General features: G+C 28.9%; 1 protein-coding gene across 1 annotated transcript in view; it reads left to right on the top strand.

Moving 5' to 3' along the window:
- The first annotated feature begins 6356 nt into the window (after positions 1-6356).
- The window catches only part of LOC100166872 (fatty acyl-CoA reductase wat-like), a 10203-nt gene continuing 2686 nt past the window's right edge, over positions 6357-13873 (top strand). Inside the window, exons 1-3 of the mRNA XM_029490392.1 lie at positions 6357-6587; positions 11091-11351; positions 13519-13767. Of these exons, the coding sequence (XP_029346252.1) occupies positions 11160-11351; positions 13519-13767 (441 nt within the window). The 5' untranslated portion in view covers positions 6357-6587; positions 11091-11159. The remainder of the gene's footprint in view (positions 6588-11090; positions 11352-13518; positions 13768-13873) is intronic.

The raw sequence follows: 13873 nt of genomic DNA, 5'->3' as shown, positions 1-13873 counted from the left end.
ATTTCAGGGACCGTTTCCCTCAGTCCCCACGACGACTGTTTTCCCGTTAGCATCGGTAATCGGGGCAGGGTTTTAAGCTGCCGCGACCCGACCTTAATTGTAACGGTACGGTTTTTGTGACGGATGCCATGTCCGTACCGAAAGATCGGATTTAGTGCTCGTCGGAGGGTGTCTCCCAGTCAGACTTCCCCCTTGCACGTTTTCGTCCGCGGGTTGACTGGGCCCGCCGACTCTCGGCCAGAGTGTTCTTGGGTGCCCCGTACGCTGGCGGGATCAGCAAGCGCCTCACCCACCGCATGCCGGTGCAGTCCTGACTGCTCCGCCGGTGTGTCGCAGGGAAGGGGTATCCCGACTCGGATAATTTCCTCTTGGGCGGAATAGGAAGGTGTCCATCTCACCCCGGCCCCCGCGTTCTGCGTGGCCCGTGTCAGAATCTTCTGACCCGCCTACCAAGGTTACCCTTCGTCAGTACGCTTATAGCAGCGCCTGGAACACGGCGTGTTTCACCGTGGTTCCGCCCCCACGGCTGGTCCCGCTCCAGTCGTTTGCACCTCGGGTGCGGAACTTTCTTTCGTGGTTTTATTTTTACGAATTTCTGGGCATACGTTTCTCGACGAATGCTCCGCGATCCTTGGGGACCTGCGTGCAGACTATCTCGCCTCTGGGTTTTAATAGTGGAGTGGTCGGTTCGCTCAAAACACCGGTCAGTCCACTTCCCCTTCATTGACGGCCCTTATCCGTTTCCACCGGTCAGTCCTTGGACCACCTCGCTGGTGCTTCCTTTGATCCCGGGAAGCTCGGGTCGAAGATGCGCCCTTCGCTGGCGTTGAGAATTGGGACGGGGTCTATGATAGTCTATGATAGTCACTCAAAAAGTCTTAAATTGTTTTAAAATATTTAAAAATGTACTACCTATACAGTGGCGTGCCCAGGAATTTTAAATTAGGGGGGACCATTTTTTTAAAAAAATAAACAAAAGAAAGCGGATAAGTGGAAGTCGTTCTGCTGTACAGTAGGCTACAAGTGGATGACTGTAAATTTAAATTCAATGATATATAATATCATGTGTGCAAAAAACGGTTCTGAGCAGAGACGGTTTGGCAGCTAAGGATACTGTATTGTATTTATATTGTTGTTATTAATATATATATATAGGTACATTTTTAACTACTAAATCATTTTAAGAGCTAATGGATACAAATTATCATATATCATTGAATTCAAGTTTAATACAATACATGATACATTGACCCACTTGTAACCTGTTATACAGCAGAGTGACATCCACTTACCCGCATTTCAAATTTTAAGTTTGATAAATGTTGTCGAAATTAAAACTTTAAATATTTATAAAAAAAATTGAGCATATGTATTTTTAATATTTCTCTCCTGCTATTGTAAAAATATATTAGGAACCGTGTATTATATTTTCATGCTTTTTGACCAAACAAATAAAAATGTATTGTTATATATATTATATAAAAAAAAAAATACAATATAAGAAAATCGCTACATGAGAAATCGAGTGAATATCCAATGATGTTAAAATTTGAACTTCAAACGCTCATAAAAATTTAATTTGACTTTCCGGTAAACATTTTTTTTTGATAAAGATAGACAAACTTATGAGGAATCTTGTATTAAACCTTAGATAGTTAGATTTAAAAATAAAATTGTTTATGAATTTTTATTTCAAAATAATTAGCACATTTTCGTGATTTTTTCGTAATTGGTCAAAATTCTAACTAATTGCTTATAAAAAAAATTGTGACTGTATTTATATATTTTTCAACTGCTATTGTAAGAATATATTAAGAGCCTCGTATTAAATTTCAAGCTTGTTGATTCAACGAATAAAATTAATAATTAATAAAAAATTAATGACTCTAAACAGCTGTAATTACTAATAAGTGGTTTTCTGTAGGTCGGCAAAAAAAGACGTTTGTCGGGGATATAACCCCTAACTTTCTTCCCCCTGAGCACACCACTGTACCTAAAAGTATTAACACTTTTCAGCTATCTATTTGTGTTAGTATGTATATAATGTGTAAAAGTGTAGAAATTGATCAGTCCCCCCTCCCCCAGCGAAAAAATATCCTGGCTACGCCACTGATTTAGTGTAAATTATACTTACCTTACTTATAAATATTGATAAATGATAATTTAGTATAAATTACTAAAACTTGTACAGTCTAGTATTGAAAGTGCGAAACTGCTTATCACTTAATATAATATTTACAATATATACCTTAAATATATAATAGTAGTGTTATATTTAATAATATTATATAATATAATATAGTAGTATTGATACGTGATAACATTGCCTAATAAACTACGGAAATGGTGATAACTCTCAGGCAATGATTTAATTTTCTTCCACTATTAGGAATTGTCATAATTTCCTAAATTGACAACATTTCCGGTAACATATATATATTAATAATAACACAGATCATAGATCAACGCTTATTCTGATAGGTATTTCATATTAAGTTATTTTAAATAATTCTAATCATTAAAAAAGTATCTAAACAGTGATATTTAATCTATAATATGGTGATATACTGGTGTACCTATATATTTTATAATCATATTTTAGATGTGTGATTGTAGCATATTTTTAACCTAAATTTCAGATTTATTAATAAGAAAAAAACAGTAATGATAACATGTTTTAAATGATAAAAACAAAAAGTATTGTATATTATTGAATAACAGTAACACGATCAGTGCTACCATAGAATATTATAGAAGCGACACTCCCGGGCGGCCAATGTTAATGAGTAGAGCAGAGGACTTGTAGCATTTGCATATTTTTTTGCACAGCCACAAAAATAGCAGAGTGCGAAACAAATACGTTTCATGCTTCCACAAAGCTAGTTTTGAAATTTTATTGTGCATATAAATGCATATTTTACGTTTTTTGGTTTGTAGGGCATATTTTACACTTTTATACGCTATTTTATATTTTTTGAGACATATTTTACTTGAATCGATTTTTTCCACAGTGACATTTTTATTTCGAACAATACAGTCAAAATGTTTGGATAAAAATGTATTTATTTTTAATTTTTGTCGTTTAATATGATTTTTGACTGTGCTCGGGCACACATTTTTCTTAGAAGCGATAACGATTTTAACGTAAACTATACCTACGACATCACCACCATAGATACGTGTGTACACCATGCGGGCTTTTATTCGATTAGGATAAATAAATAATAATGTTAATGTATTATGTATTTATTATCTAAATAAAAAGGCTAAAAAAAATTTTAGGTGCATATTTTAATTGCATATTATGGGGTTTTTTAGTGCATAAGTGCTTGCATATTTAGAGCGTTTTTAGAGCTACAAGTCCTCTGCCCTATTAATGAGTCTAGAATTTTTCATGGCCTTGCAATTGTTCGTAACTTCTAGTCTTACCGCCAAGCTTACAACATCATTCTTGTTGATAATTGTGTGACAAGTTATCCATGTTGATAATTGTGCGATAAGAGTATTATAAAATATAAATTATATTGCGTCAATTTTTTTTGTGTTTTTTTTTTTATGTTGTACGATATGAATATATGATGGATGGACGGATTACGGATAGTATATTTTTTTAAGATATTTATTTAATAATATTGTAAGTAGTTTTTTTTTAGATATTAATTTATTAATGTATAAGTAGTTATTATTTAAACAATTAATTATCTACATTCTATAAAGGTATAAGACAAGCTTGTGTTAAAGCTTAGAACAATAATGTTCTATAATGTTAAAGGTTGAGAATTACAATTTACTTATATACAAAATATACAAAACTGGATAATGAAATAATATAACAACAAATTTTAACATAATATAACAGTACTTTTTACATTATTTTATTTACAGACCATGTTTTTATACAAAATTACGAACTACCTTATCAAATAAAAAAAAATATATATAACAATATTTATAAATTACATAAAATTTGCAATTTTCTATTTTTTGTGCGAGGAATTTGCAAATTTCGATTGGTTCTGGTTAACGTAGTATAAATTCTAAATCTTATAAATAAGTTTAACAAATATTCATGAGGGAATTGTTCACAGGGATGTTCAAAGTACACATTTAATATTAAAGTTTTTAGTTTTTGCCCTACTTTTGGTAATGGTGCTAAAGTAGGAAATTGATTTGTAAATACAGTGTCTAATTCAAAAATATACTGGTAAAAATTACAACATGGAGTCAACGATGAAAACATGGATATAGAACCGTGTTGATGTGCTTTGAAGTGTGTGAAAAAAGTTCATCGGATAACTTTGTGGTGGATCTGCCATATCCTATGCATATTTCACAAGAATCCATGTTAAAACTTTTCATAATAAAATAACCACATATATATGTAAAAGCATTTCTTTCTGGTAATTCTAATGACCTGTAGTGGGTTGCATCAATAGGTACCTAATGGATTAATATGAATTACTTTCTGCTTGTCAGGGAATATTGTTTTCAAATCTTCTGCTGGTATTTTGCTTAGTACTTGGTCTAAATCATCCAAACAATTAGCACCTTCATTATATTCAAAATAATTTAAGGAAAATAATTTTTTGAAGGTACGCTGTAGCTGGATAGTTGTGGGGTTTATTCAGTTACCATTCTGATTACACATAGATAAAAAAACAAAAATCGATTTTTTTTTTAAAATCTTGTTTTGTGTAAAAACAACGTTATTTTTAATTTATTTATGGTTTTTTTTTGCCCCGAATATGGCTTTCTACAAATATGTTTATATAATATGGTAGTATCGTAAAATAATAAAGGTACATAGTTATTATAACATTATTATTTACTTTATGGTTATTTATTCTAAGGTAGTATGCAGTGACTTTTTTTTTTTAACTTTGGCGGGCTGGTCTCGAGCGGTCCGTTTCGGCGATAAAAGCGTTCCTAACATCATGCCTTACCGCCAAGCTTACAACATCTATCAGTCCGCCACGAAATGAAAACAATTAAAGTGGAGGGGTGAGTGTTGCTTCTATAATTCTATGGTTGAACGCGGGAACTTAGGAACAACCAGTTACATAATATCTTTAATCGTGGTTACCACTAATCACCATGCTCCGCCTATGAGTATAAGAAATATAGATAAGATAAGAAATTTAGAGAATAATAACATTGTATTTTCTCATCATTGTTATGTTGTTATAAATATTGCCTTGCGTTATTTCGTGGTGATAAATATACGATATAATGAAATTAATATATTTGCATTTTTTTGTAAACCATAAGATATTTTACAAAATATTTAATTTAAACCCTAATAATATGCCAATATATTCCTACAACATATTATTTTGCACAAAATACTCTTTAACCTTGAAATATTATTTTTTAAATGAGTTTTTCGTACTTTGTATTTTGGTAAGCAGTGGCCAGTGAAGTTATAGTTAATTCATAATTGTCTGTAAGAACGCGATGTGCCGATGTCCTTTAAATTTTAATATCATGTATAGTTTGTGAGGAATAAATTAGTATGACAAAGCCGTGTGATTTAATTGTCTTAAGAAAATTATTTATACTGTAAATTAAATCAAACATAGTAAATATAACATTGTCGTAATTAGTACCTGTCTACTAAGAAAAACAATTTTTTACCATCCAATCCTCCCCTCTCCCCACACCACCAAAAAAGTTAAATAAATACTTTATTAAATACATTTTTTATGACAATTTTAAGTTTTTTCTTAGAACATCGTGGATACACGTCTCTGGACAAACCGTAGTGTGCAGTGATATAATCCTAGAAAAGTTGGGTACACGCCTTAATCATTTAAAAAAGAACATGTGGGGGCTACGCCTAACCTGAGTAGTGAGTACCTACCACGATTTTCGTTGGGTACATGCCGTGTAGGTACCCTCCACTGCCTACACCACTGGACTAGTGTAGTACATGTAAACTGCGACCGCAAGTGAATACGAAGTACCTATATAGTAACTATTAATTTGGATGTGCAATATATTATTAAGTAGGTTTATGATTTATATGCAATAAGAATTAATGGTATCACATCTATGCATTTTGTTGTTAAAACATGCGAAACTGTGCAAAAAAAACGGTTTTATTCAATTCAGTATGCGCCAAATCGTGGATTAACTGACTACCTAAGTATTTTAGGCTGTAAAGAAAAAAAAATGATAACGCGCATATAAATCGTAGACCTGGCAAAAAGTTTAATTTCATTACTTATTTATTAAATTATTATTTGTTACTAATAAATAGTTATAAGTAATAACCTTCTTATAGGTATATCATATAACACTATAGCAGGTGTCTGGTAAAATGTATATGGTATCAAGTAAAAATAAAATGTCATTGTTTATTAAAGAAATAACTTTGTTTTAATATAATTTTGCAGAACGAGTTATATAATGTTCAATGTTACGCCCACAATGTGGATTTTTTTGTGATGCTATTTTGTATATAAAAACAGATACAACTAATTACATCCAGCAGACGTGTACTTACCAACCTACATCACACAAGGCGATCATAATATACCCGCCAAATTACTATCTACTAAACACATATACATAATATTGTTCAACAGGTATTTATTTATTTGTTTTATTTCAACGTGATTCATTATAATACAATAATAACAATAATAATATTAAGAGCTAATACGCATACTAACTGAGCTAAGCTCGTATCTGGTATATGGAGTTCCCGTAGATAAATATAAAATATTAATATATTAATTTTATAATCTATATATATAAGAATCTAACTTGATTTTGGAGACGAAGGAAACCGGTTTGTTTGCTTATTTATTATTGTTATTATTATTAATTATTTGTTTATTTGTTTGCACTTGCATTTTTCCATTTGAAATATATATTATTCATTGAACAAATAATTTATCGTTACATTTTTTTCTACCTTATTTCTATTCTATAATAAAAAGAATAAAATGTACCACTCCAGTGGTTGAATTCAAAATGTAGGATATGTATAGTTTTCAGAAACTAGCAATAACAATAACTACAATATGTAATTATATTATATTATTTGTATAGCCAAAAAATAGTCATATGTTTTTAATTTAAATTATAAAGAAATAATTTCTTCCGGAGGAAGGTCGGGCAACTAGTATTTTATATAATTTATTAGTAATAATAGGTATATAAAATGTCTTATACAGTTAAAAATTAATCTTCATTTTCTAGATTTACAATAGTATTGATTAATTTAAATTACCAATATTAACATTATTAACATTATTAACAATATTAACATCAATGTTTCCTTAATTATTTATATTTATACACATTGACTTTTTATAATTTTATAATATTCTCATCAAGGTCATTAACTATTTTACTAATTGATTTTTATATGAGTTTTATAAATTATACCTATCAATGGTTTTATTAGACTGATTTTTACATAAACGTTGTATTAGACTCTTCACATCATTTCCCAAATTGTTGAATATAGTATTTATCATGTAATCGGGAGAACTTTTTGAACTAAGTTAGTGTTGCACTATACGGTTTTATATACTTTCTTGTTCTTCTATATATTATTTATAAATCATTGTCCATTGAGTATGTGCCTTTGTATGGACTATGGATCTTATGCGAATATGTTTAGTGTACAATTTATAAATACCTCGACTGATGGGTATGGGTACGTCAACGGAAGAGAGTAAAAGCTACTTTTATAATAATTTTTTGGGTAGTATGTATTGTTTTTATTCAAGTATAAGCGTACAAGTGTTTTTCCCCGAGAAAGCCATCTTACTTCGGTATGGAAAAGGAATGATTTGTGCATACTTCCCATATCTTCACACAAAATTGTGAACAGTCCTATGCTCTGCAATGATCGAGATTTTACGAAATGTATAATCTTCACTGCCTCATCAAGTACATATTTTGAACAAAATGTAACTAAGAAATATAATAATAATTCAATAATTTAATACAGATATGCTCAAGGAGCCACGGAGCCCCTAAACTACTCTCGAGGAGCTTGAGAACCGCTGAAATAAGGCATCTTCTGTTCCTAAGTTTCTTCTAAATCCATATTGTCCAATAAATATAATTTTATGCTGCTCCAAGTATTCAAATAGTGGATTTTTACTATTTTTTCATAGAGTTTAGTTAGGATTCCTATTAATAAAATAGGCATGTAATTAGTGAAATCAGCTGTGTTATCGTCATTTTTATGAATCGGTTCAATGCTTGCTACTTTCAACTTATCAGGTAATAGGTACTGTACCATTAGCTATACAATTTATTAAATTAACTATAGGTTAGATCTTGTTATCTCCTATTTGTTTGAAAAAGAGTGCTACAGTAAGGCCATCGGAACCTGGCGATGAGTTGTTATTCAGATATTAAATATATTTATAACTTCACTACCTACTACCAATGGTATTTGTTTGATCTTGTGTTTGATAGATTATTAGTATTTATTCCTGATATAGGCTGTGTGTTATGCATACTATTAGAAAAATAAATTGTTCTCTATTAATCTATTACTGGTTGCAGCAAAATATGAGTTAGGTAACTATATTAAAGTAGTCTTTAGGCGATGATGATATGGGATACTATATTATCCTCTATTATTTTATTAATTGGAAGCCCGGTAGTAGTGTTTACTTTCTTTGCTAGTTCATTAATTACTTGCCAGATTTCTCGTCCATTACCTTTATAGTTTTCTGTTTTATTTTTAGTATTGTTCTTTGGTCGTCTGTATAAGTATTGTTAATTTATTTCTGTATGCTTTGTAATAATTTATTAATTTAGAATTTGTTAAGCCCCTCTTTTTTTGACATTAAGTTTTTTTTATTGACATCACAGGACCAATATTAATCCATGGTTTTAACCTGCGATCTTTTCTTCCCGTATGGTATTTTGAGATTGTACAGCTATTCGTGGTATCTAGTATTTGATTATTGAAAATATTTATTGCTGATGAATTATTATTGGTTTCAAATAATCCAATCCATTCGTTACGTCATGATAAAAATCTAACTACCTTATTATCTATGCATTTTGCAGAGTTTGAATAGTTATATGTATGTTTGTTATGTATTTTCAGTGATGTGTCTAAACTACCTATAATTGCGTAATGATGAGTTATAGCAGTCGTAATTCCTCTTGTATTAAAATTTATGTTTCTACTAAATATGTGGTCGATACAAGATCTGTTCTTGTGTTCCACTCTATAGTATGTGTACAGATTTGAGAAGTAAAGCCATTAGTCAATAATAAATTTAAATAGCTTTCAGTAGCAAGAGACGTGTTTATTTCTAATATGTCAATATTTATATCTCCAATCCACACATTATATAATATTATGTAATCAAACAACGATTCTGATACTAAATATTTTTAATAGTAAGTACCTACCTAAATATTTTATAATGTACATTGCTACTACCTATCAAAATGTATTTTACTATTATTATAGTAATTAATAATACTGTTGGTTGAATATTAATATTTTTGTCTAAAATATTTATTATGTTTATTGCTTATTAATATTTAGTGTATATAGTGTATAATGTTATATAACATTATTGTCAATCATTTTTGTGTCAATACCTACTTACTGTAGAACGGCGAGGGATTAATGTATAAATAGCCAACACCATAAAAATATACAATTATTCTAAATGTTTTAAAAGTGTATTTGCGTATAGTTAAATATAATAATATACGTACCTATGTTTCAAATCCTTAAAAAAATATTTTTGAATTACAACGAAATAACTATGAAACGTTTAAATATCTAATTTCATGCAAATTTTAATTTAATAACTCTGTATAAAAAAATGTGTTTATATATTATATGTTTAGATTTTTTGTTTCTATGTTTTTTACTTATGAGGAACTTTTTATTAAGTTTTCAATACTTAGCTATAAAAATTAAATACTTTGTATATTTTTAACAACCAAGAAATATGCAGTTTTTCGGGATTTTGATGAATTTTGTCAAAATGTTAACTTTAAATGCGCATAAAAATTTTTACAAAAGGGTGAACATTGCAAGTGTCTTGTTTAGTTGATCAATTTTTAATTAATGATATCAAAAAAATAAAAATTATTTGACGAGTACCTACCTAATTGTTATTTTACACTTGAATACCCATTCTTCATTTAAACTTCAGACGGTCCAACTTTTTGCTTTTAATATTCCAATACTAAAAACTTTTGAGTAACCTTGTGAAAAATTTTTTTTTTATTAAATTGGTTTGAATTTCCTAAAAGGTAGGCATAAAAAAACAATGCAGCTATTGAGATAACTGCTTTTCTTCTCCAAATGTACATTTATACGACGATTCTATAAGTAACTATAGTCTATATGTAAGCAAATCGCGGTTTATTTGGTTGTTACTACGTATGTATGACGTTTTGTGTTTTTAAGGTTTTTTTGCGCACTCGTTGCCGATAAAATATCTTTTTAAAAAAAAAAAATAAAAATAAATAATAATAATAATAATAATAATAATAATAAAACAAAACATACAATATTTCTTTTTTCTATCAGACATTTTCCCAAGATAAAATGTTGGGCACAAAAGGGAAACAATGATTTGTGAGCCGAGCCGCGTTTTCCACTGAAGGAACGTCGAAGGAGCTCACAGGTTTTGATACATAATAATAATACCTATTAGGTACTTCAAAAAATAATAAAATCAATAAAATCGATAAAATAGAAAGAAGTTAATACTTTTTGAGTATAAAACCGAAAAGGAATATAGGTTGTAAGGTCACCATATTATTAATTTAACATTGAATAAAATATTATAAGTTCTTATAAGTTTTGTGTATTTTTTTATGGTGGGAGGGGTGAGGGATTTGTCAGTTTTATGGACATATAGTATATATTGCAAGATATAAAATGTATAATAAATTAACAATTTTGTGGATAACATAATATTATGTTATAAAATATATATATGTTTCCCTTTTGAACGAACCCTGGATTACACCCAACAAACTACAAGATCTTTTTGTGAATAGGTACTAAAATAACTATATAATACCCATTCAAATATAATGTTTCTAATAGTGATTTTTCATACTTGTTTTGATTCCAGTTCAAGATCAAATTCACCAGACTACACATCTTAGAATTTCACGCATGTGTTAAAATAAAACTAAACAAAATGGAAGAAAGCATACCAGCTGAATCGTTTAGGAATGGGACTATTTTTGTTACCGGAAGTACGGGGTTTTTGGGGAAAATACTCACTGAAAAATTGCTCAGATCTTGTTCAATGAAAAAAATTGCACTGCTTGTTAGAAGTAAGAAAAGACTCAATTCAAGTCAAAGGGTAGCAGATATCTGCAATCAATCTGTAAGTTAACTTTGATTTCAGCCGTTAAATTATTATACATTGTGTGCGATAATTGTAGGTAATTGATTTGTTTTTATTTGATTGTGTATTAATCATGAAGAAAATAATTTAATGTAATTACCCATTCATCATTACCTATCAAAAAACTACATAACCTAATAATAATTTAAGTTTTAGATAATAAAATGCACATAAATTCTTCTTATATCTGATACTCTAAGAGTCTAAGACACTCATGCTGATTTGCATTATCAATATTAATTATTATACTTATTACTAGAGCAAGGACTTCCATGAATTTGCATGTTTTTTCAGGTAAACTTTTTCGTATGCTTAGTAAGTACACACTACATTTCACAACGGTTGTGATCAAATACTCAAAGTTTTAATTGCATATTTTGAGAGTTAACGAAAATAAAACACTTAAATATATTCATAAATCATGGTCAACAATTATACAAATTAAATTTCAATGAAGAATGAGATCTGCCATCTGTATAATATTGGCTGTATATTCTTGATTTTTTTTACATACATATTATAAGTAGTTAGGTAATAAGTAGGTACATTGAAAATATAATAAAGTAAAATAATTAAAATTAATTAACTCAAACAAGATATTTAAAGAAAAAAAGTATTTTTTAGCGTGTATTTTTATTTTTAGCGCATAATTAACTAATGTACTAACTTGATAAATAGTAATATTTTTAGTGTATTATTGGCATGTATTTGTGTTAAGACTTATTTTTAATTATTTGATGATTTGTTAGTGCATAAAAGTCCTTGCTCTAGTTATTACTAAACAGTTAATGTTTAATTGTTTAAAGCAAGCTAATAGACTCTAAACATGATTAAGTGGCGCTGATTGGTTCATTAATAGTATTGTTATACAACTCTTCCTAATAATTTATTGAACTAAATTTAATTACTATTGATATAAATTATTAAAATGCTATAAAAAAACAATGCATTAATTACGAGACTAATGGTAGTATTATTTAATTATTATCTCATACCATATTTTTAATATCTATTAAATTTCTTTTTTATATCGTACAGATTTTTTAATACCTATATTAGTATAGATCTAGTGATAACTAAATGCTTATAAAATTACATATTCGAAATTGTATACATATCTACGGCATCTGCCTATATTATTATCTATGTAATAATTAATAGGAATATTTTAAAAATTATATTTATTTTTTAAACCATTTATACAATAATTATATTGTAATTTGTAACATAATTAATTCTGCGACATTTCACCATATCCAAATTAAATCGAAAATCTTATTGTCTCTATAACTGTTTTACATACATACATTTTCATACATGGAATAATTTTTACTCTTTTTGATTTATTTATTTATATTTTAAAATGTCGATTGTTTTTTTCTATAAATATCTCTAAAAAATGTATGCTTGATCAAAATGCTTAAAAATGTAGTGCCTTGTAAGTTTTTAAAAGGATTTAAAATAAAAATTGTTAGTAAATACTAAATTTACAATAGTTTTTATCGCTGTTTATTAGATTTTAGGTATAGGTACAATGTCATAATTGAGTAACAAATGTAATGGACGTGTTAGATAATAATTGTAATAAATTTGTATGCGAACAATTATTTTGAGAAGAAATGGTGCGTCAGCTTCTATTTTTGAGGATATTTTACAATAGGTATAAGTGTATAACTATATATTTTATACTATTATTTTAATACCAACCTTATAATAGTCATAGGCGCAAGTAGGGACATTTTTCTAATGGAGGGTGGGCTAAAAGCACAAACCCTGATAATTAATATTTTAAACTAATATATGGTTAAAAACCCGGGGGGGGGGGCTACGGATAAAACTGGGAGGACTCCCCCCCAAGACCTCCTAATTGTATATATGCATAGCACATAGGGCAATTCCACTGCAACGTACTGCGTAAAATAGTATGTTTTTTATATAACAATAGCTTAAAATAATTATTTGCTTAAATATTTAAAAAAATTCTTTGTTTATAGAAAATAATTAGTTACAATTAAAATTACATTTTTAAAACGATGCATTTAAAAAATATTGTTTTGTAATTCATCGTGTGACTCTTATATTTATTGTAATTTTTTGTTGTAATCTATCCACAGTACCTACCTATTATGTTATGTATGTTTTTAAGATGTTTGACCGCCTTCGAATTGAAAAGCCCGACTTCATGACTAAGATAAAAATTATTGATGGAGATTTGGAACAACCCTCACTAGGTTTATCACCAAGAGATCATGATTGGTTGATAGAAAATGTGAATTTTGTTTTTCACTGTGCTGCAACAATCAAATTCAATGAAACCCTTCCAATAGCATTAAGTATAAATATTCAAGGAACAGAGAATCTATTAGAACTAGCAACTAAAATGAATAATCTTAAGGTAATAGAAATTCATCATTGATTAATTATCTTAAGGTCTTTTGAATATGATTTTGTTTTTTTTTTTTTTTAATTAAAATGAATTAATAAAAAAAGTATGTGTTTTC

This window comes from Acyrthosiphon pisum, chromosome A2, assembly GCF_005508785.2.
Source record: "Acyrthosiphon pisum isolate AL4f chromosome A2, pea_aphid_22Mar2018_4r6ur, whole genome shotgun sequence".
NCBI classification, from domain to species: domain Eukaryota; kingdom Metazoa; phylum Arthropoda; class Insecta; order Hemiptera; family Aphididae; genus Acyrthosiphon; species Acyrthosiphon pisum.
The sequence above is the reverse complement of the archived record's forward strand: the minus strand, read 5'-3'. Positions and strand labels throughout refer to the sequence as shown.